Genomic DNA, 24,693 nt, shown 5'->3' on the forward strand with positions numbered 1-24,693 from the left:
ACTACAGAGAGCAGTATTACATAGAGCAGTACTACAGAGAGCAGTACTACAGAGAGCAGTACTACAGAGAGCAGTACTACAGAGAGTAGTACTACAGAGAGCAGTACTACAGAGAGCAGTACTACATAGAGCAGTACTACAGAGAGCAGTACTACAGAGAGCAGTACTACAGAGAGCAGTACTACAGAGAGCAGTACTACAGAGAGTAGTACTACAGAGAGAAGTACCAGTAGTCTGGCAGTGAGCTGTTAGAAGTTAAATTATCTGACCAGTGGATCAATATCTCAGGTCGACCCTCCTCCTACATGACAGACAAACACACACACACACACACACACACACACACACACACACACACACACACACACACACACACACACACACACACACACACACACACACACACACACACACACACACACACACACACACACCATTTAATAGGATATCCTAGCATTATAAAACAGGTGTTCTCCTTTTATTATATTTTTTTATTTCTGCAGTCGATCGAGACAGGTAGTGAGCAGACGTCAGGACAGGAAGTGATCGGATGTCAGGACAGGAAGTGATCGGATGTCAGGACAGGAGGTGACCAGACGTTGGGACAGGGGCTGCTCAGAGGGCGGGACAGGGTGTGCGGAGTGCTTCCCGTCCACTTCCTGCGTGCTGGTGTGGTTCCCGTCCACTTCCTGTGTGCTGGTGTGGTTCCCGTCCACTTCCTGTGTGCTGGTGTGGTTCCCGTCCACTTCCTGTGTGCTGGTGTGGTTCCCGTCCACTTCCTGTGTGCTGGTGTGGTTCCCGTCCACTTCCTGTGTGCGGGTGGGGTTCCCGTCCACTTCCTGTGTGCGGGTGTGGTTCCCGTCCACTTCCTGTGTGCGGGTGTGGTTCCCGTCCACTTCCTGCGTGCGGGTGGGGTTCCCGTCCACTTCCTGCGTGTGGGCGTGGATCCCGTCCACTTCCTGCGTGTGGGCGTGGATCCCGTCCACTTCCTGCGTGCGGGTGGGGTTCCCGTCCACTTCCTGCGTGCGGGTGGGGTTCCCGTCCACCTCCTGCGTGCGGGTGGGGTTCCCGTCCACTTCCTGCGTGCGGGCGTGGATCCCGTCCACCTCCTGCGTGTGGGCGTGGATCCAGTCCAGGAAGTTGGAGACCCGGGTGTAGATGCCGTAGTTGCCCGGCCGGGCGCAGCCCTTGCCCCAGCTCACGATGCCCAGCAGGAAGGCGGTGCTGCGGTACTGCGTCACCAGCGGACCCCCGCTGTCCCCCTTGCACGAGTCCTGCGTCCCGTCCAGGAAGCCGGCGCAGAACATGTTAGCGGTGATGCGCACGCCGCTGCGCTCCTCGCAGTCCCGCGTGCGGATCCGGGGGACCCGGGCCCTCAGCAGGAGGCGGGAGGTGGGCCCGTTCTCCCCGCGCCGGCCCCAGCCGCTCACCGTGTGGCGGCCCACCGCCCACAGCTGCCGCTCGGCCAGCCGCCGCGTGGGCAGACAGACGGGCAGCGCGTAGGGCGACAGGCGCACGGGCGCCGCCAGCCGCAGCAACGCCACGTCGCTGTCGGCCGTCAGGGGGACGTACGCCTCGTGCATCAGCAGCCGGGACACCTGGAGCACCTGCTCCGTCCCCTCCTCCACCACCGTGTCGTGTTCCCCTGGAGACAGAGAGACAGACAGGTAGACAGACAGACAGGTAGACAGACAGACACCTGGAGCACCTGCTCCGTCCCCTCCTCCACCACCGTGTCGTGTTCCCCTGGAGACAGAGAGACAGACACACAGGTATACAGACAGAGAGACAGGTAGAGAGACAGACAGACAGGTAGAGGGACAGCTAGCGAGACAGGGAGAGGGACAGGTAGACACAGAGGTAGAGAGACAGACACACAGGTAGAGAGGCAGAGAGACAGACAGGTTACCTGCCACCACCTGCAGGTTCTGGGCCTGGATGTCCTCCAGGCAGTGTGACGCCGTCAGCACCCAGCGAGGACTGATGAGAATCCCCCCACAGAACCCCTTCCCCCTGGTCTTCAGCAGGACCTGAACCACAGAGCACATAGAGCACTAGATCTAGAGCACATAGAGAAGAACCCCTTCCCCCTGGTCCTCTGCAGGACCTGAACCACAGAGCACACAGAGCAACACTACACTAGATCTAGAGCTCACAGAGCATGTGTGTGTGTGTGTGTGTGTGTGTGTGTGTGTGTGTGTGTGTGTGTGTGTGTGTGTGTGTGTGTGTGTGTCTGTGTGTGTGTGTGTGTGTGTGTGTGTGTGTGTGTGTGTGTGTGTGTGTGTGTGTGTGTGTGTGTGTACCTGCCAGGGACACTCTCCTTTCGGACATTCACTTCCTCCTACTATGCGTGCACGTGGATCCAGAGCGTTTGATTGGTTTCCCAGAACAGGAACAGTCCCACAGGCAAAGGGTTCTGGGTAATTGACAGGTGACATGGCGATAAATGCTACTTTATGAAGATGAGTTGAGTGTTACATTATGAAAATACGTTAAATGCGTATTGCTACGTTATCATCAACAGCATTAACATGCTATGTTCTGATTGATAGGTTTATATGCTAGGTTAGCATTGTTCCATCGATACCAACACTACCAGTGCTAGTAACAATAGCAGCATGCTACCCCTGGTCAGGCAGCTCCTCCCATCCGCGGACAGGAAGTAGCCCTTGGCGCATGAACACGTCCTGCTTCCTCCAGTGTCCTCGCAGAAGTGCTCGCATCTGCCGTTGTCAAGGAGACAGTCTTCTGGGACGTCGAAGAGCTCTGGAGAACAGAAGTCAGAACGGTTAAGGTGGTGTTGTGTATCAGGGCCTCACTCAGCTCAGTGTGTGTATTAAGGTGGTGTTATGTATCAGGGCCTCACTCAGCTCAGTGTGTGTATTAAGGTGTTATGTATCAGGGCCTCACTCAGCTCAGTGTGTGTATTAAGGTGGTGTTATGTATCAGGGCCTCACTCAGCTCAGTGTGTGTATTAAGGTGGTGTTGTGTATCAGGGCCTCACTCTGCTCAGTGTGAGTATTAAGGTGTTATGTATCAGGGCCTCACTCAGCTCAGTGTGTGTATTAAGGTGGTGTTGTGTGTATACAGTGTGTATTAAGGTGGTGTTGTGTATCAAGGCCTCACTCAGCTCAGTGTGTGTATTAAGGTGGTGTTGTGTGTATACAGTGTGTATTAAGGTGGTGTTGTGTATCAGGGCCTCACTCAGCTCAGTGTGTGTATTAAGGTGGTGTTGTGTATCAGGGCCTCACTCAGCTCAGTGTGTGTATTAAGGTGTTATGTATCAGGGCCTCACTCAGCTCAGTGTGTGTATTAAGGTGGTGTTGTGTGTATACAGTGTGTATTAAGGTGGTGTTGTGTATCAGGGCCTCACTCAGCTCAGTGTGTGTATTAAGGTGTTATGTATCAGGGCCTCACTCAGCTCAGTGTGTGTATTAAGGTGGTGTTGTGTGTATACAGTGTGTATTAAGGTGGTGTTGTGTATCAGGGCCTCACTCAGCTCAGTGTGTGTATTAAGGTGTTGTGTATCAGGGCCTCACTCAGCTCAGTGTGTGTATTAAGGTGGTGTTGTGTGTATACAGTGTGTATTAAGGTGGTGTTGTGTATCAGGGCCTCACTCAGCTCAGTGTGTGTATTAAGGTGTTATGTATCAAGGCCTCACTCAGCTCAGTGTGTGTATTAAGGTGGGGTTGTGTGTATACAGTGTGTATTAAGGTGGTGTTGTGTATCAGGGCCTCACTCAGCTGGCAGTGGGCTCCGCTGAAGCGCGGCTGGCAGTAGCAGATGAAGGACGATCCGTGTGTAGAACAGCTCCCTCCGTTCAGGCACGGCCCGGACGCACACACATCCACAGCTGCACGCACACACGTTGTGTTGTTACAGTGTGTTAGCTTGTGTTGTCACATTGTGTTATGCTGTGTTGTCTAGATACGTTGTGTTCTCATGTTGCGTTACATTGAGTTACAGTGTCGTTGGCGTCTTTAAAGGTTGTGTTATGTTGTGACATTGTGTTGATAGCCTGAATTGTTGTGTTGTCTTATGATGTACATTGTGTCACGTTGGGTTTTAACATTTTGTTGTTTTGGCAAGTTGTGTTAGGTTGAGTTTTTATGCTGTGTTGGAACATTGTGTTACGTTGTGTTACGTTGTGTTACGTTGTGTTATGTTGTGTTACGTTGTTGTTCTTACTGTTGTATCGACTCCAAAACTCATCCTGAGGAGAAAGCAGGACTCATGATTAGCTCTTTCTTAAACGTACAACATCACATAAATACATACAGTGTTTCGATAGATATAGATAGATATAGGTGTATAGATATAGATCTACTAGGGGTTATGAACAACTAGCCATTTATATTTTGCAATTTGTTTTCTTGGTGTACCGAAAATGAACTGAACCGTGACCTCAAAACCGAGGTACGTACCGAACCGAGGTTTTTGTGTACCGTTACACCCCTAAGATCTACACATTGTGTATGCGTGTATACATTTATTGACTAACGGTAGGCTTGGTGAATATAATATACAGTATATTGTACAAAATATATAGCATATAATGGGTTAGGGGTTAGAGGCATACTATATCCTAGTATAATATATAGTATATAATGGGTTAGGAATATACTATATACTGGTATACTATATCATGTAGTAGAGGTACCGACGGTAGACCTGGTGATTATACTGTAATATGAGGTATATAATGGGTATCTATCCTGCAGTACTGACGGTAGACCTGGTGATTATACTGTAATATGAGGTATATAATGGGTATCTATCCTGCAGTACCGACGGTAGACCTGGTGATTATACTGTAATATGAGGTATATAATGGGTATCTATCCTGCAGTACCGACGGTAGACCTGGTGATTATACTGTAATATGAGGTATATAATGGGTATCTATCCTGCAGTACCGACGGTAGACCTGGTGATTATACTGTAATATGAGGTATATAATGGGTATCTATCCTGCAGTACCGACGGTAGACCTGGTGATTATACTGTAATATGAGGTATATAATGGGTATCTATCCTGCAGTACCGACGGTAGACCTGGTGATTATACTGTAATATGAGGTATATAATGGGTATCTATCCTGCAGTAATGACGGTAGACCTGGTGATTATACTGTAATATGAGGTATATAATGGGTATCTATCCTGCAGTACTGACGGTGGACCTGGTGATTATACTGTAATATGAGGTATATAATGGGTATCTATCCTGCAGTACCGACGGTAGACCTGGTGATTATACTGTAATATGAGGTATATAATGGGTATCTATCCTGCAGTACTGACGGTAGACCTGGTGATTATACTGTAATATGAGGTATATAATGGGTATCTATCCTGCAGTACTGACGGTAGACCTGGTGATTATACTGTAATATGAGGTATATAATGGGTATCTATCCTGCAGTACTGACGGTAGACCTGGTGATTATACTGTAATATGAGGTATATAATGGGTATCTATCCTGCAGTACTGACGGTGGACCTGGTGATTATACTGTAATATGAGGTATATAATGGGTATCTATCCTGCAGTACTGACGGTAGACCTGGTGATTATACTGTAATATGAGGTATATAATGGGTATCTATCCTGCAGTACTGACGGTAGACCTGGTGATTATACTGTAATATGAGGTATATAATGGGTATCTATCCTGCAGTACTGACGGTAGACCTGGTGATTATACTGTAATATGAGGTATATAATGGGTATCTATCCTGCAGTACTGACGGTGGACCTGGTGATTATACTGTAATATGAGGTATATAATGGGTATCTATCCTGCAGTACTGACGGTAGACCTGGTGATTATACTGTAATATGAGGTATATAATGGGTATCTATCCTGCAGTACTGACGGTAGACCTGGTGATTATACTGTAATATGAGGTATATAATGGGTATCTATCCTGCAGTACTGACGGTAGACCTGGTGATTATACTGTAATATGAGGTATATAATGGGTATCTATCCTGCAGTACTGACGGTAGACCTGGTGATTATACTGTAATATGAGGTATATAATGGGTATCTATCCTGCAGTACTGACTGTAGACCTGGTGATTATACTGTAATATGAGGTATATAATGGGTATCTATCCTGCAGTACTGACGGTAGACCTGGTGATTATACTGTAATATGAGGTATATAATGGGTATCTATCCTGCAGTACTGACGGTAGACCTGGTGATTATACTGTAATATGAGGTATATAATGGGTATCTATCCTGCAGTACTGACGGTAGACCTGGTGATTATACTGTAATATGAGGTATATTATGGGTATCTATCCTGCAGTACTGACGGTAGACCTGGTGATTATACTGTAATATGAGGTATATAATGGGTATCTATCCTGCAGTACTGACGGTAGACCTGGTGATTATACTGTAATATGAGGTATATAATGGGTATCTATCCTGCAGTACTGACGGTAGACCTGGTGATTATACTGTAATATGAGGTATATAATGGGTATCTATCCTGCAGTACCGACGGTAGACCTGGTGATTATACTGTAATATGAGGTATATAATGGGTATCTATCCTGCAGTACCGACGGTGGACCTGGTGATTATACTGTAATATGAGGTATATAATGGGTATCTATCCTGCAGTACTGACGGTGGACCTGGTGATTATACTGTAATATGAGGTATATAATGGGTATCTATCCTGCAGTACTGACGGTAGACCTGGTGATTATACTGTAATATGAGGTATATAATGGGTATCTATCCTGCAGTACCGACGGTAGACCTGGTGATTATACTGTAATATGAGGTATATAATGGGTATCTATCCTGCAGTACTGACGGTAGACCTGGTGATTATACTGTAATATGAGGTATATAATGGGTATCTATCCTGCAGTACTGACGGTAGACCTGGTGATTATACTGTAATATGAGGTATATAATGGGTATCTATCCTGCAGTACTGACGGTAGACCTGGTGATTATACTGTAATATGAGGTATATAATGGGTATCTATCCTGCAGTACTGACGGTAGACCTGGTGATTATACTGTAATATGAGGTATATAATGGGTATCTATCCTGCAGTACCGACGGTAGACCTGGTGATTATACTGTAATATGAGGTATATAATGGGTATCTATCCTGCAGTACTGACGGTAGACCTGGTGATTATACTGTAATATGAGGTATATAATGGGTATCTATCCTGCAGTACCGACGGTAGACCTGGTGATTATACTGTAATATGAGGTATATAATGGGTATCTATCCTGCAGTACTGACGGTAGACCTGGTGATTATACTGTAATATGAGGTATATAATGGGTATCTATCCTGCAGTACTGACGGTAGACCTGGTGATTATACTGTAATATGAGGTATATAATGGGTATCTATCCTGCAGTACTGACTGTAATACGAGGTATATAATGGGTATCTATCCTGCAGTACTGACTGTAGACCTGGTGATTATACTGTAATATGAGGTATATAATGGGTATCTATCCTGCAGTACTGACGGTAGACCTGGTGATTATACTGTAATATGAGGTATATAATGGGTATCTATCCTGCAGTACTGACTGTAGACCTGGTGATTATACTGTAATATGAGGTATATAATGGGTATCTATCCTGCAGTACTGACGGTAGACCTGGTGATTATACTGTAATATGAGGTATATAATGGGTATCTATCCTGCAGTACTGACGGTGGTCTTGGTGAACTCGAACACCTCCCGCGCCTCCTCGTAGGAGCAACGCTCCTCTAGACACTCGCGCTCCAGGTCCCCTCTCTGCAGCTCCTCGAACCAGCCCGCGTTGGACCGCCGCAGCCTGCCCAGGAACCCATGAGCCCGCGGGCCGCTACGCAGCACTGGAGCCACACAATCAGTACAACACACAGAACGCACACCATCAGTACAACACACAGAACGCACACCATCAGTACAACACACAGAACGCACACCATCAGTACAACACTCACTGAACGCACACAATCAGTACAACACAAAGAACGCACACCATCAGTACAACACACAGAACGCACACCATCAGTACAACACACAGAACGCACACCATCAGTACAACACACAGAACGCACACCATCAGTACAACACAAAGAACGCACACCATCAGTACAACACACAGAACGCACACCATCAGTACAACACACAGAACGCACACAATCAGTACAACACTCACTGAACGCACACAATCAGTACAACACACAGAACGCACACCATCAGTACAACACACAGAACGCACACCATCAGTACAACACTCACTGAACGCACACAATCAGTACAACACTCACTGAACGCACACAATCAGTACAACACACAGAACGCACACAATCAGTACATCACTCACTGAACGCACACACAATCAGTGCAACACACACTGAACGCACACAATCAGTACAACACTCACTGAACGCACACAATCAGTACAACACTCACTGAACGCACACAATCAGTACAACACTCACTGAACGCACACAATCAGTACAACACACAGAACGCACACAATCAGTGGAACACTCACTGAATGCACACAATCAGTACAACGCACACTGAAACACACACACAATCAGTACACTATACTACACAGACACAATCAGTCTACTACACACTGTATCAATGTTACACTCATTACAACATGGACACAATCAACACAATCTACTACACACTGTATCAATATTACACTCATAATCTACTACACACAGTATTCAAATACAAACATAATATACAACTAACTATTTTCATATTATAATCATGTTCATATGAATATGATATGCTAAGAACTACATCACATTAATATGACTATATATATAATCATATGAACATACTATTATAAAGAATCTGCTGGTATCAACACTTAAATAATAATATGTTAATATTTATTGTGTAAAATAAAATAAATAAAATAATAAAACATTATTAAAATTTGAATAGACTACAATATCGCGGTGCTATAACATGAATGCATAACTAACAGGTCGGTCTACAGTGATATTAATAATCAACGTTATGAGGCTGACGTTACAACAGCACCGGGCGGAGCCTGGTCCGTACGACCAGTTACAGATCACTACACAACACTACACAGCACTACACAATAAAACAACACCATGAAAGCACTACCAACACACACAGACACACACTGCGTACCTGAGGCGCTGTGGGAGGTGTGGAGGGTGAACCACACCAGGGCTAGCTTCAGCAGCAGCATGCTGTCCCACCCGCCGAGAGCAACCGCCATCTTGTCTGTCTTCCTGCAGGGGGCAAAGTCTGGAGGCCCCGCGTCACATGACCTATAGACCCCCCCCCCAGTCACATGACCTATTGACCCCCCCCCCAGTCACATGACCTATAGAGCCCCCCCAGTCACATGACCTATAGACCCCCCCCCCCCCAGTCACATGACCCATAGACCCCACCCCAGTCACATGACCTATAGACCCCCCCAGTCACTTGCCCTATAGAACCCCCACCAGTCACATGACCTATAGACCCCCCCCCCAGTCACATGACCCATAGACCCCCCCCCAAGTCACATGCCCTATAGACCACCCCCAGTCACATGACCTATAGACCCCCCCCAGTCAATTTAACCTACCAATTATATAACCTCTTCATTAACTAATCAATTAATTCACCCTGAACCAGGGAGACCCACAGTACCAGGGACTGGACCAGGACACCTGCATCCATATATGGGCTTAGCTGTGAAGGACATCCTGCTGGTCGTAGACCCTCCAGGTAGGACTCCAGGGGGGGAGGGGAAACACACCTCTGAGGCCCATATTAGGAATTAGACAACACACCGGTCATCACTATTATTATACATCTTTATTATCATACCGCCACCCTAATAGAATACATGACACCTCCACCCTCTGGTATATAGACATGATACCTCCACTCTAATAGAATACATGATACCCCCACCCTAATATAATACATGATAACTCCACCCTAATAGAATACATGATAACCCCACCCTAATAGAATACATGATAACTCCACCCTAATAGAATACATGACCCCTCCACCCTCTGGTATATAGACATGATACCTCCACCCTAATATAATACATGTTACCCCCACCCTAATATAATACATGATAACTCCACCCTAATAGAATACATGATACCCCCACCCTAATAGAATACATGATACCCCCACCCTAATAGAATACATGATACCTCCACCCTAATAGAATACATGATACCTCCACCCTAATAGAATACATGACACCTCCACCCTAATAGAATACATGATACCTCCACCCTAACAGAATACATGATACCCCCACCCTAATAGAATACATGATACCTCCACCCTAATAGAATACATGATACCCCCACCCTAATAGAAGACATGATACCTCCACCCTAATAGAAGACATGACACCTCCACCCTAATAGAATACATGATACCCCCACCCTAATAGAAGACATGACACCTCCACCCTAATAGAATACATGATACCCCCACCCTAATAGAATACATGATACCCCCACCCTAATAGAATACATGAGACCTCCACCCTAATAGATTACATGATACCTCCACCCTAATAGAATACATGACACCTCCACCCTAATAGAATACATGACACCTCCACCCTAATAGAAGACATGATAGCTCCACCCTCTGGTGTACAGCCATGAGGCCCCCCCTACCCCCCCCCCATGATGCGCTCCAGCCACTCCGTCAGCGCGCTGACCCGGGTGTAGACCCCGTAGAGGTCCCGCTGGGCGCAGCCCAGGCCCCAGCTGACCACGCCCGTCAGGAACCAGGTGTCCCGGTAGCGGGTGACCAGCGGCCCCCCGCTGTCCCCCTTGCAGGCGTCCCGGCCCCCCGCCGCGTAGCCCGCGCACAGCATGGTGGGCGTGAGGGCCAGCTGCCCCCCCGCCCGGGCCCCGCACTCCCCCAGCGGGACGCGCGGCACCTCCACCCGCTGCAGGACGCGGGCGGAGGCCCCGCGGGACCCCATGCGGCCCCACCCGCTGACGGTGGACATGCGCACCGCCGCCAGGGTGCGGCCGAAGGAGGGGGCCCCGGAGGGCGGCAGGCAGACGGGCACCACCAGGGGCCCCGGGGCCAGGGGCCGCGCCAGCCGCAGCAGGGCCAGGTCCGAGTCCTTGGAGGAGTGGTTGTAGCGCGGGTGGAGCAGCAGCCGGGACACGCGCCGCACCTGCTGGGACGCCTCCGTCACCTCCAGGTCCTGCTTACCTGGAGACAGACAGACAGACGGGGGGGACAGACAGGGAGGGAGGGGGGTGGCAGGGGGGCAGAGGAGAGGTAGACAGACAGGCAGAGAGAAGGGGGCAAACAGAGAGACATACAGAGAGAGAGAGAGAGAGACAGTGAGTGATGTTGCGGAGGGATGGACAGACAGCGTCCGTCCGTCCGTCCGCCCGTCCGCCCGTCTGTGTGTGCGCTGACCTGCGGTGACCTGCAGTTTGCTGCGGCTCCGCCCCCAGACGCAGTGTGCTGCCGTGACGACCCAGCGCTCCGACAACACCACGGCCCCGCACAGGAAGTCCCGGTCCTCAGAGAGCAGGGCCTGGCACGCACACACACACACGCAAGCACACACGCAAGCACACACACACACACACGCACACGCGCACGCGCACGCGCACGCACGCACACACACGCGTACACGCACGCACGCACACACACACACACACACACACACACACACACACACACACACACACACACACACACACACACACACACACACACACACACACACACACACACACACACACACACACACACACACACACACACACGCGCACGCACGCACGCACGCACGCACACACACGCGTACACGCACGCACGCACGCACACGCACACACACACACACACGCACATGTACGCACATGCACACACACACACACACGCACATGTACGCACATGCACACACACACACACACGCACATGTACGCACAAAGACACACACACACACACACAGATGCACACGCACACGCACACGCACACACACACACACACATGTACGCACAGAGACACACACACAGACACACGCACACACAAACACGCACACACACACACACAAACACATACACATTCTATACATTATCCCGCTTATTATAAGGCCACTTGCCAAAACGAAAAGATTACTTCAAACGGTGTGTCTTTTTACAATTAACATTCCTAGTGTTGATCAGCAGAGATATAGTCTGCCAAAGACGCTGTTCAGCAACCGAGTACGCTGGGGTTGATAAGTTACCGGACTACTTGTGGAGTGATACGAAAGACGCGACAAAATCCACTTTCCTTGACATCATATGCTTAGCAACGGTGAATTATCAAAAAATAATACACCGCCGGAAGTTGTGAAGGCCCACGCAGGGGAACGGAGCTTTCCACGCCATTGAGAAGAGCCGTGTTATAAATATAATAACAATTGCAGGCTCTAAAGATGAACGCAAATAATTATGCACATGAATAAGGTAAGAAAGGAAGTCATCAAAACAAACAAACACACACAAATGTTTTCACACACCCCAAAACTACCTCAAAGTGCAGTATGTTCGATTCAAACTATTTTCCCTAAACTATGCAGAACTGTAACTGTTGGATAGTGTGCAATGCTACATTGCGTGCGCATTCTCAGCAGCTACAGGAGGCTTTACAAGGTGCAAAACGACTTCTCCTGGCAGCAAAATCGCTACTCAAGTCCTCATAATACCCCCTATGTGCTACTTAAGCGTTCTTGTCCCGTTGTTGACCGTAGATATGCTTTAATGAGTTTCAGTTTAGAAAAACTGAGCTGAGAATGGATGCTCCACCTCCGATGAAAAGACCAGAGCTTTGAAGGCTGTACCATTTCAGGGAGGCGTGGGGGGGAAATTAATTATTATTATTAATTATTAATTATTCTTTATCTATTCAGTAAAAACATGAAATTTGCCCGAATTGAGCGAAAAACAGAGGTGGGCGTGTTCAAAACTAATTTATATTTTTTGTTATGTAATAATGATTACATGACATTTTTTTATCAACCTTAATTTTGGGGGCCCCCACAAGTACTTTTGTGTGTGTGTGTGTGTGTGTGTGTGTGTGTGTGTGTGTGTGTGTGTGTGTGTGTGTGTGTGTGTGTGTGTGTGTGTGTGTGTGTGTGTGTGTGTGTGTGTGTGTGTGTGTATGTGTGTACCTGCCAGGGACACTGTCCTCTAGGACAGACGTGTCCGTTGACGATGCGCGGCTGCAGCAGGTTGACCGTCCGGCCGCACGGGAACGCCACTGCAACAGGAAGTACACGCTACTGGACAGGAAGTACACTGAGAGTATTAACTCTTAACAGGAAGTACACGCTACTGGACAGGAAGTACACTGAGAGTATTAACTCTTAACAGGAAGTACACGCTACTGGACAGGAAGTACACTGAGAGTACTAACTCTTAACAGGAAGTACACGCTACTGGACAGGAAGTACACTGAGAGTATTAACTCTTAACAGGAAGTACACGCTACTGGACAGGAAGTACACTGAGAGTATTAACTCTTAACAGGAAGTACACGCTACTGGACAGGAAGTACACTGAGAGTATTAACTCTTAACAGGAAGTACACCATAACTATTAAAGGACAACTCTAGTCCATCCTGACTCTGGGTCCTGATTTAGCCATTCCTTTGGTTCGATCAAGTTGCCCGCGGGATGCTGGGAGTTGTAGTTTAGCTGCAGACCTTGTGGAAGGCAGCTGCTGTTGTCGGGGGCCAGCTGGTAACCATGGGAACAGAGGCAGGTGTGGGAAAGGTCCGCTGCCTCCAGGCAGAAGTGCTCACAGCCTCCGTTGGAGTAGAGGCAGCCGTTAAAGGTCCGCTCCTCTAAAGGTCAGAGGTCAGAGGGGAGTATGAGTAGAGGCAGTTGTTAGTGGTCAGAGGTGACTTTGAGCAGAGGCAGCCGTTAGAGGTCAGAGTATAGCGTTGTGTTTAAGGATTAAGGGCTGTGTTTAAGGGTAAAGGGCTGTGTTTAAGGTTTAAGGGTTGTGATTAAGGGTTGATGGCTGTGTTTAAGGGTAAAGGGCTGTGTTTAAGGGTAAAGGGCTGTGTTTAAGGTTTAAGGGTTGTGATTAAGGGTTGATGGCTGTGTTTAAGGGTAAAGGGCTGTGTTTAAGGGTAAAGAGCTGTGTTTAAGGGTAAAGGGTTATGTTTAAGGGTTAAGGGCTGTGTGTAAGGGTAAAGGGCTGTGTTTAAGGGTAAAGAGCTGTGTTTAAGGGTAAAGGGTTATCTTTAAGGCTGGAGGGCTGTGTTTAAGGGTAAAGGGCTGTGTTTAAGGGTAAAGGTTTATGTTTAAGGGTAAAGGGCTGTGTTTAAGGGTAAAGTGTTATGTTTAAGGGTAAAGGTTATGTGTAAGGCTAGAGGGCTGTGTTTAAGGGAAATGGGGTGTGTTTAAGTGTAAAGGGTTATGTTTAAGGGTAAAGGGTTATGTTTAAGGCTAGAGGGCTGTGTTTAAGGGTTCAGGGCTGTGTTTAAGGGTTCAGGGCTCCAGGGTACCCTTGTGGCAGGTGCGGCCCTGGTAACCGGGGCGACAGAGACAGGTGAAGGTTCTGTTCTGGGAGAGGCAGGTGGAGCCTTTGGCACATGGCTCAGACAAACACTGGTCCACCTCTGGGCAAGAACACACACTTTAGGGTACACACACGCACACAAACACATACGCACACACACGCACACACACACTTACACGTTCACAGAAAATGGGTTAGGTTGGATCAGAAGGGAACTGAATGCTTCACAGATGTGAATGTACCTGCATACACCTCCCAGAAGGCCTTCTGAAATAGAGTGACACCATCATCAGCCTCTCATCATCATTAGAAGCATCATACTCATTATCATCATCATCATCATCACTATCCTCATCATACTCATCATCATACTCATTATCATCATCAGCCTCATAATCATCACTATCCTCATCCTACTCATCATCATCATCAGCCTCATCATCATCATTATCCTCATCATACTCATTATCATCATCCTCATCATCATTGTCCTTATCATACTCATCATCATCATACTCATTATCATCATCAGCCTCATCATCATCATTATCCTCATCATACTCATCATCATCATACTCATTATCATCATCCTCATCATCATTGTCCTTATCATACTCATCATCATACTCATTATCATCATCATCATCATCATTATCCTCACACTAGTATTACCAGTTGTTCAAGTTGACTAACACTAGTATTACCCGTTGTTCGGGTTGAGTAACACAAGTATTACCAGTTGTTCAGAGCCACTTACACTAGTATTACCAGTTGTTCAAGTTGACTAACACTAGTATTACCCGTTGTTCGGGTTGACTAACACTAGTATTACCTGTTGTTCAGAGCCACTTACACTAGTATTACCAGTTGTTCAAGTTGACTAACACTAGTATTACCCGTTGTTCGGGTTGACTAACACTAGTATTACCTGTTGTTCAGAGCCACTTACACTAGTATTACCAGTTGTTCAAGTTGACTAACACTAGTATTACCCGTTGTTCGGGTTGACTAACACTAGTATTACCTGTTGTTCAGAGCCACTTACACTAGTATTACCAGTTGTTCAAGTTGACCAACACTAGTATTACCCGTTGTTCGGGTTGACTAACACAAGTATTACCAGTTGTTCAGAGCCACTTACACTAGTATTACCAGTTGTTCTTTTAGTTACTAACACTAGTATTACCCGTTGTTCAGGTCGACTAACACAAGTATTACCAGTTGTTCAGAGCCACTTACACTAGTATTACCAGTTGTTCTTTTAGTTACTAACACTAGTATTACCAGTTGCTCAGGGCCACTTACACTAGTATTACCAGTTGTTCTTTTAGTTACCAACACTAGTATTACCCGTTGTTCAGGTTGACTAACACAAGTATTACCAGTTGCTCAGAGCCACTTACACTAGTATTACCAGTGAGTAATTACTAGTGTTACTAGTTACTAACACCAGTTCTATCGTACCAGGGGCTCAGGGAGCTGGTAGATCTCCCGTGCCTCCTCGTAGGAGCAGTGAGTAATCACTAGTACTACTAGTTACTAACACCAGTTCTATCGTACCAGGGGCTCAGGGAGCTGGTAGATCTCCCGTGCCTCCTCGTAGGAGCAGTGAGTAATCACTAGTACTACTAGTTACTAACACCAGTTCTATCGTACCAGGGGCTCAGGGAGCTGGTAGATCTCCCGTGCCTCCTCGTAGGAGCAGTGAGTAATCACTAGTGTTACTAGTTACCAACACCAGTGCTATCGTACCAGGGGCTCAGGGAGCTGGTAGATCTCGCGCGCCTCCTCGTCGGAGCAGTGAGTAATCACTAGTACTACTAGTTAGTAACACCAGTTCTATCGTACCAGGGGCTCAGGGAGCTGGTAGATCTCGCGCGCCTCCTCGTAGGAGCAGCGCTCCTCCAGACACTCCCTCTCCAGGTCGCCCGTCTTCACCTCCTCTAGGAAGGAGTTCGCCCGACGCGAGCGAAGGAGCACCGCACTGGCTGCCCTCCTGCTAGCGAACACTCCCCCTGGGCCGGGGAAGGAGTGAGGAGGTGAGGAGGTGAGGAGGGAGGTGAGGAGGGAGGAGGGAGGTGGGAGGTGAGGAGGAGGTGAGGAGGTGAGGAGGGAGGTGAGGAGGGAGGAGGGAGGTGGTGAAGGAAGAGGTGAGGAGGTGAAGGAGGTGAAGGTGGAGGTGAAGGAGGTGGAGGAGGAGGTGAGGAGGAGGTGAAGGAGGTGAAGGTGGAGGTGAAGGAGGAGGTGAAGGAGGGAGGAGGAGGTGAGGAGGGAGGTGAGGAGGAGTGGTGAGGAAGGAGGTGAGGAGGTGAGGAGGAGGTGAGGAGGTGAGGAGGTGAGAGGTGAGGGAGGAGGAGGAGGAGGTGAGGAGGGAGGTGAGGAGGTGAGGAGGTGAGGAGGTGGTGAGGGAAGGAGTGAGGAGGTGAGGAGGGAGGTGAGGAGGGAGGTGGTGAAGGAAGAGGTGAGGAGAGGTGAGGAGGTGAAGGAAGGAGGTGAGGAGGTGAAGGAGGAGGTGAGGAGGGAGGTGAGAAGGTGAGGAGGGAGGAGATGAGGAGGAGGTGAGGGAAGGAGTGAGGAGGTGAGGAGGGAGGTGAGGAGGTGAAGGAGGTGAAGGAGGAGGTGAGGAGGTGAAGGAGGAGGTGAGGAGGTGAAGGAGGAGATGAGGAGGAGGTGAGGGAAGGAGTGAGGAGGTGAGGAGGGAGGTGAGGAGGTGAAGGAGGTGGTGAGGAGGTGAAGGAGGAGGTGAGGAGGTGAAGGAGGAGGTGAGGAGGTGAGGAGGTGAAGGAGGAGGTGAAGGAGGAGGGAGGAAGTGAAGGAGGAGGTGAGGAGGTGAAGGAGGAGGTGAGGAGGGAGGTGAGGAGGTGAAGGAGGAGGTGAAGGAGGAGGTGAGGAGGTGAAGGAAGAGGTGAGGGAAGGAGTGAGGAGGTGAGGAGTGAGGAGGTGAGGAGAGGAGTGAGGAGAGGAGTGAGGAGAGGAGTGAGGAGAGAGGAGGTGAGGTGAGGAGGTGAGGAGTGAGGAGAGGAGGTGAGGTGAGGAGGTAAGGAGTGAGGAGGAGAGGAGTGAGGAGTGAGGAGAGGAGTGAGGAGAGAGGAGGTGAGGTGAGGAGGTGAGGAGGTGAGGAGTGAGGAGAGGAGTGAGGAGAGAGGAGTGAGGTGAGGAGGTGAGGAGAGAGGAGAGGAGCAGCCACTCACCGTGAGGCAGCGCGGGGCAGCAGCTGAGCCAGGACAGCAGCAGGGTGAGTTCGAGGAGACGGCTCCGGGCAGATCGCTCGCCGCTTGACGCCATGACGCCTCTAGTGTGGTCGGAGAGCGGCCGACCGCTACACAAACACCCGCCGTCACGCACACACACTTTGACCCCGGGCTCAGCGCACACGCTGTTGTGTAACCACCTTCCCTCACACGCACAACACCTCTTTTGGATCAGCGTAACACAACGCACACACACCAACAGGTCAGAGGAGGGCTTCGTTCACCAGGAAGAACTTTATTGAGCAACGGGATCCAACAACGTTGTTTATTGCATTGGATTAAAGATGATACATTACATACATACATTCTGTTTATCAACAACCCAGGACCCCTCCCCCGCCCTAGGGGCCCAGGACCCCTCCCCCCCCTAGGGGCCCAGGACCCCTACCCCCCCTAGGGGCCAAGGACTCCTCCCCCCCAGGACTCCTCCCCCCCCTAGGGGCCCAGGACTCCTCCCCCCCCCCGTAGGGGCCCAGGACTCCTCCCCCCTAGGGGCCCCAAGACTCCTCCCCCCTAGGAGCCCCAGGACTCCTCCACCCCCCATAGGGGCCCCAGGCCCTCTCTGGTAGCCCCCGGCCCCCCCTAGGGGCCCCCGGCCCCCCAGGCCTCCAGGATGCGGGGGATGTAGTCCAGAGCGTGGGGGAGGCCGTCCCTCCAGGCCTGGGGCAGGGGGCCCCCGCAGTAGGCGGCCCGGGCCCCCAGCAGGGCCCCCAGCGCCGCACCGCGGTTGCAGTTCTCCCCTGAAACACGCAGTCAGCAGCGTTAGCCTAGCGTAGGCTAGCGTTAGCCTAGCGTAGGCTAGCGTTAGCCTAGAGTAGCCGCTATCATCAGCCACACGCATCAATATAATAACAAACACACACACACATTCTCATCAACATAATAACACACACACACACACACACACACACACACACACACACGCACAAACACACACACACACACACACTCATCAATATAATTACAACAACACACATCAATTTAATAACACATGATCAATAATCATATCAGCCACTCACACAGACACACACACTACACTAACATACACACACTACACACATACCCACACACACACACACACACACACACACACACACACACACACACACACACACACACACACACACACACACACACACACACACACACACACAAAAGTAGTCATGTGACGTCATTTGACACCGGTCACGTGACATCCGGTCATGTGACCTACCTCCACAGTTGGTGTTGGCCAGGACTCCGCCCTCAAAGTCTCCGTGGAACTCATGGGCCAGATAGAACAGGCTGCTGAGCGCTCCTATTGGTCAGATAGAACAGGCTGCTGAGCGCTCCTATTGGTCAGATAGAACAGGCTGCTGAGCGCTCCTATTGGTCAGATAGAACAGGCTGCTGAGCGCTCCTATTGGTCAGATAGAACAGGCTGTTGAGCGCTCCTATTGGTCAGATAGAACAGGCTGCTGAGCGCTCCTATTGGTCAGATAGAAGAGGCTGCTGAGCGCTCCTATTGGTCAGATAGAACAGGCTGCTGAGCTCCTATTGGTCCATCGGTACTTTATAAAGTACACAGTACACACAGTACTACACAGTAGAGTACTGCATTGTACTCAGAGGTCTGCATAATAATACACCAGGGGTCAGCAACTGGCGGCCCGCGGGCCATTACTGGCCCGCCAGACATAATATCTCGCCCGCCAAATCATTCTGAAGTTACACGTTTATTTATTTATATATTTATTTTTGGAATATCATTATCTATATCTGTTATCTTAAATGTGAAGGGCCGGATACAGTGATTTTTTTTTTTTTACAACCGTTTTGAACTTAATTGTATCACATCGTGCTGCTACTCCCAGAAGGCTAGAAAAAAAACGCGTCACGGTCACGCGGAAGCTGCGAGGGGCCGAGCCGGAGTTAGTGGAAACCATGACTGAGCCAACGGACGGGCCTGCGTCGCAGCTCCAGATGCACTTTCATTAATCAGTTCCTTGAAGTAGCCTTTGATACTGTTCTGGCCCGCCACCTACTGGCTGGAAAAACTGAACCGACCCCTGTAATACACAGTAGAGAGAGAGAGAGAGAGACAGAGACAGAGACAGAGACAGAGAGAGACAGAGACAGAGACAGAGACAGAGACAGAGACAGAGAGAGAGAGAGAGAGAGACAGAGAGACAGAGAGAGACAGAGAGAGACAGAGAGAGACAGAGAGACAGACAGACAGACAGACAGACAGACAGACAGACAGACAGACAGACAGACAGACAGACAGACAGACAGACAGACAGACAGACAGACAGACCGACACAGACAGACAGTACCTTTTGTGTAGCACGCCATGCCCAGAGTCTCCACAGCCTTCTGATGAACCCCCAGCCTCTCCTCAGGGGCCAACCTGACACACACACACACACACACACACACACACACACACACACACACACACACACACACACACACACACACACACACACACACACACACACACACACACACACACACACACACACACACACACACAGATGCTTTAAAACCAGGTAATTTATTGCTAGTGGACTGTAATGGTCGCTAGGGGCGGTACTGGTCAGTAGGGGGTTGTCGGGTGTTGCTAGGGGTGGTACTGGTTGCTAGGGTTGGGACTGGTTGCTAGGGGTGGTACTGGTTGCTAGGGGTTGATGCTGGTTGCCGGGGGCGGTGCTGGGTGCTGGGTGGTGCCGGCTGTTGCTAGGGGCGGTGCCGGGTGTTACTAGGGGCAGTGCTGGGTGTCGTTAGGGGTGGTGCTGGGTGTTGCTAGGGGTGGTGCTGGGTGTTGCTAGGGGCGGTGCCGGGGGGGGGGGGGTGGTCGCTAGGGGCGGAGCCGGTGGTCGCTAGGGGCGGCCCTCACCTGGCCGCCTGCCGGCTGTAGGGCCCGCAGGCCCCCCAGGCGTCCAGCAGGGGCCCGCCGAGGGCCCGGCGGGCGGCGTGCTGCAGGCTGGCCCCGTGGAGCGTGGCGTGGAGGGCGCGGGCGTACAGCTCCACGTAGCGCGGCACCCCGGGGTGGGGGTGGGTCAGCCGCACCATGGCCACCGCCGCCGCCACCTGGGGCACAGACACAGGCTCAGACAAAGGCTCAGACAAAGTCTCAGACACAGGCTCAGACACAGGCTCAGACACAGGCTCAGACACAGGCTCAGACACAGGCTCAGACGGGGCTCAGACGGGGCTCAGACGGGGCTCAGACACAGGCTCAGACGGGGCTCAGACACAGGCTCAGACGGGGCTCAGACACAGGCTCAGACGGGGCTCAGACGGGGCTCAGACGGGGCTCAGACGGGGCTCGGACGGGGCTCAGACGGGGCTCAGACGGGGCTCAGACGGGGCTCAGACGGGGCTCAAAAACAGGCTCAGACGGGGCTCAGACGGGGCTCAGACGGGGCTCAGACGGGGCTCGGACGGGGCTCGGACGGGGCTCAGACGGGCTCAGACGGGGCTCAGACGGGGCTCAGACGGGGCTCAGACGGGGCTCAGACGGGGCTCAGACGGGGCTCGGACGGGGCTCGGACGGGGCTCGGACGGGGCTCGGACGGGGCTCGGACGGGGCTCAGACGGGGCTCAGACGGGGCTCAGACGGGGCTCAGACGGGGCTCAGACGGGGCTCAGACGGGGCTCAGACGGGGCTCAAACACAGGCTCAGACGGGGCTCCGACATTTTCTATATGAAGAAGATAATCGTTCTTCCATAATAGAGCAGCCCTAGCTCAGCCCAGCCCACCCGCGGAGCCTGGGGGCGCGGCCTCACCGCCTGATCCTCATTGGCCGAGGCCGACAGCAGCACAAAGGGGATGACCATGGGCAGGCAGCCAATGGCGTCCAGCTGGCTGTCGGGCGACGAGCCAATCAGCTTCTCAGACCTCTGCTCCGCGAACTCCAGGACCTGGGGAACAAAACACCAACAGAACTAGTGGAACCAGTAGAACCAGTGGAACCAGTGGAACCAGTGGAACCAATGGAACCAGTGGAACCAGTGGAACCAGCACAGCCATTACAATGAGTGGAACCAGTATAACCAGTAAACCCGGTGGAACCAGTGGAACCAGTTAAACCAGTACAACCTGTTAAACTAGTTGAACCAGTAAACAGTGGGAGCGGTACAGCAAGTTGAACCAGTACAACCAGTACAAACGGTACAACCAGCAGAAACAGTACAACCAGTACAACAAGGAGAAGACTGGTGGTACTGGGCAGCTCCCAGTAGGGGAGGGTCTAGGTGTCTGGGTGGGGTCTGGTCTGGTCTGGGTGGGGTCTGGTCTGGTCTGGGTGGGGTCTGGTCTGGTCTGGGTGGGGTCTGGTCTGGGTGGGGTCTGGGTGGGGTCTGGTCTGGGTGGGGTCTGGGTGGGGTCCTGGTCTGGTCTGGTCTGGGTGGGGTCTGGTCTGGTCTGGGTGGGGTCTGGTCTGGTCTGGGTGGGGTCTGGTCTGGTCTGGGTGGGGTCTGGTCTGGTCTGGGTGGGGTCTGGTCTGGTCTGGTCTGGGTGGGGTCTGGTCTGGTCTGGGTGGGGTCTGGTCTGGTCTGGGTGGGGTCTGGTCTGGTCTGGGTGGGGTCTGGTCTGGGTAGGGTCTGGTCTGGTCTGGGTGGGGTCTGGTCTGGTCTGGGTGGGGTCTGGTCTGGTCTGGTCTGGGTGGGGTCTGGTCTGGTCTGGTCTGGTCTGGTCTGGGTGGGGTCTGGTCTGGTCTGGGTGGGGTCTGGTCTGGGTAGGGTCTGGTCTGGTCTGGGTGGGGTCTGGTCTGGGTCTGGTCTGGGTGGGGTCTGGTCTGGGTGGGGTCTGGGTGGGGTCTGGTCTGGGTGGGGTCTGGGTGGGGTCTGGGTGGGGTCTGGTCTGGGTCTGGTCTGGGTGGGGTCTGGTCTGGGTGGGGTCTGGTCTGGGTGGGGTCTGGGTGGGGTCTGGGTGGGGTCTGGGTGGGGTCCTGGTCTGGTCCGGTCTGGGTCCTACCTGGTCCGGGGAGGTGGGTCTGGGTCCCCTCCAGTCCGAGTAGAAGCTGCGGTGGAAGGACTCTGCGTAGGTGTCGTTGTGCGTGCGGGGGGCGGTCAGGAAGGCCACGTAGTCGGCCAGCACGGCCCCTCGGGCCCCGGGGGCCCCCGGGGGGTCCGGGCCCTGGGCCAGGACCAGCGCCGCGCGCAGAGCACAGAGTGCATTCAGCGTGTTGTCACCGGCAGCCATGCCTGAGCAGACCAGAGCAGAGGAGCACAGAGAGATCAGAGAGATCAGAGAGATCAGAGAGATCAGAGAGATCAGAGAGATCAGAGAGATCAGAGAGAGAGAGACAGACAGACAGACAGACAGACAGACAGACAGACAGACAGACAGACAGACAGACAGACAGACAGACAGACAGACAGACAGACAGACAGACAGACAGACAGACAGACAGACAGACAGACAGACAGACAGACAGACAGACAGACAGACAGACAGACAGACAGACAGACAGACAGACAGACAGACAGACCCTGGTGGTAGTGGACGCCCCCCCCTTTCCTCCAGAAGGCCAGCTTGTCGTGGAGGATGACCGTCCCGACCACGTCCGGACCGCCCCGCGCCGGGGACCAGGAGGACCGCCCGCTGCCCGCTGGGGACGTCTAACCAGGTTAACCAGGTAACTACCCATCAGGGCTGCACAGGGTTATGGTTAACTAGGAGAACTACCTTAACTAGATTAATTAGGCTAACATACCGGGGTAGGACAGGGTTATGGTTAACTAGGTTAACCAGGTTAACTAAGCTAACATAACTAGGTTAACCAGCTTAACAGGGCTAACATACCGGGGTTGGACAGGGTTATGGTTAACTAGGCTAACATAACTAGGTTAACCAGGTTAACTAGGCTATAATAACTAGGTTAACCAGCTTAACAAGGCTAACATACCGGGGGCTGGACAGGGTTATAGTTAAGTTAACCAGGTTAACTAACCAGGTTAACTAGGTAACCCGGGCTAACGTACCGGGGGCTGGACAGGGTTATAGTTAACTAGGTTAACCAGGTTAACTAACCAGGTTAACTAGGTTACCCGGGCTAACGTACCGGGGTTGGACAGGGCTAGGATGCTGGAGGGGTGCCGGCCCCGGGGGGCCCTCAGACCGCTGATCCAGCCCTCGAAGTCGCGGTGGATGTGGCGCACGTCGTAGTACCAGTGGACGGGCATGGAGAGGGCGTCGCCCGCCGCCAGCCCCCACAGAGCCCCGCCCACCGCCCCCCGCACGGCCAGCCCCATCACAACCCCCTCCACAGCGGGGAGGAGAGAGAGAGAGGGAGAGGGAGAGGGAGAGGGAGAGGGAGAGAGAGAGAGAGAGAGGAGAGAGAGAGAGAGAGAGGGAGAGGGAGAGGGAGAGAGAGGGGGAGAGGGAGAGGGGGAGGAAGGGAGGGGGAGAGAGAGAGAGAGGGAGGGAGAGAGAGAGAGAGAGGGGGAGGGAGAGAAATAGAGAGGAGGAGTTCAGGTGAGGGGGAGAGAGAGGAGGAGTTCAGGTGAGGGGGAGAGAGAGGAGGAGTTCAGGTGAGTAGGAGAGAGAGGAGGAGTTCAGGTGAGTAGGAGAGAGAGGAGGAGTTCAGGTGAGGGGGAGAGAGAGGAGGAGTTCAGGTGAGTAGGAGAGAGAGGAGGAGTTCAGGTGAGGGGGAGAGAGAGGAGGAGTTCAGGTGAGGGGGAGAGAGAGGAGGAGTTCAGGTGAGTAGGAGAGAGAGGAGGAGTTCAGGTGAGGGGGAGAGAGAGGAGGAGTTCAGGTGAGTAGGAGAGAGAGGAGGAGTTCAGGTGAGTAGGAGAGAGAGGAGGAGTTCAGGTGAGGGGGAGAGAGAGGAGGAGTTCAGGTGAGTAGGAGAGAGAGGAGGAGTTCAGGTGAGTAGGAGAGAGAGGAGGAGTTCA

General features: G+C 51.5%; 1 protein-coding gene across 1 annotated transcript; it reads right to left on the reverse strand.

Moving 5' to 3' along the window:
- Nucleotides 1-435: 435 nt before the first annotated feature.
- On the reverse strand, nt 436-17,989 carry LOC130381063 (uncharacterized). The gene is made up of 16 exons (XM_056588484.1): nt 17,751-17,989; nt 16,408-16,574; nt 14,802-14,826; nt 14,546-14,659; nt 13,736-13,876; nt 13,202-13,290; nt 11,461-11,581; nt 10,695-11,247; nt 9,178-9,320; nt 7,717-7,880; nt 4,189-4,213; nt 3,740-3,853; nt 2,626-2,766; nt 2,304-2,416; nt 1,910-2,030; nt 436-1,645 (listed from the first exon to the last, which is right to left on the reverse strand). Exons 1-16 carry the CDS (start codon nt 17,842-17,844, stop codon nt 531-533), a joined length of 3,240 nt encoding a protein of 1,079 aa, XP_056444459.1. The 5' UTR covers nt 17,845-17,989; the 3' UTR covers nt 436-530.
- Between the last annotated feature and the right edge of the window lie 6,704 nt (nt 17,990-24,693).

Source organism: Gadus chalcogrammus, chromosome 4, assembly GCF_026213295.1.
Source record: "Gadus chalcogrammus isolate NIFS_2021 chromosome 4, NIFS_Gcha_1.0, whole genome shotgun sequence".
Lineage (NCBI taxonomy): Eukaryota > Metazoa > Chordata > Actinopteri > Gadiformes > Gadidae > Gadus > Gadus chalcogrammus.

Bases quoted from the DNA above. Each gene is read 5' to 3' on its own strand.
- LOC130381063 (XM_056588484.1), bottom strand. From the start codon at position 17,844: ATGGCGTCAAGCGGCGAGCGATCTGCCCGGAGCCGTCTCCTCGAACTC. The intron at 14,660-14,801 runs GTACATTCACAT...GTTCTTGCCCAG, and splicing joins CTTCTGGGAGGTGTATGCAG to AGGTGGACCAGTGTTTGTCT. The intron at 4,214-7,716 runs GTCAGTACTGCA...CTTTCTCCTCAG, and splicing joins TCGAGTTCACCAAGACCACC to GATGAGTTTTGGAGTCGATA.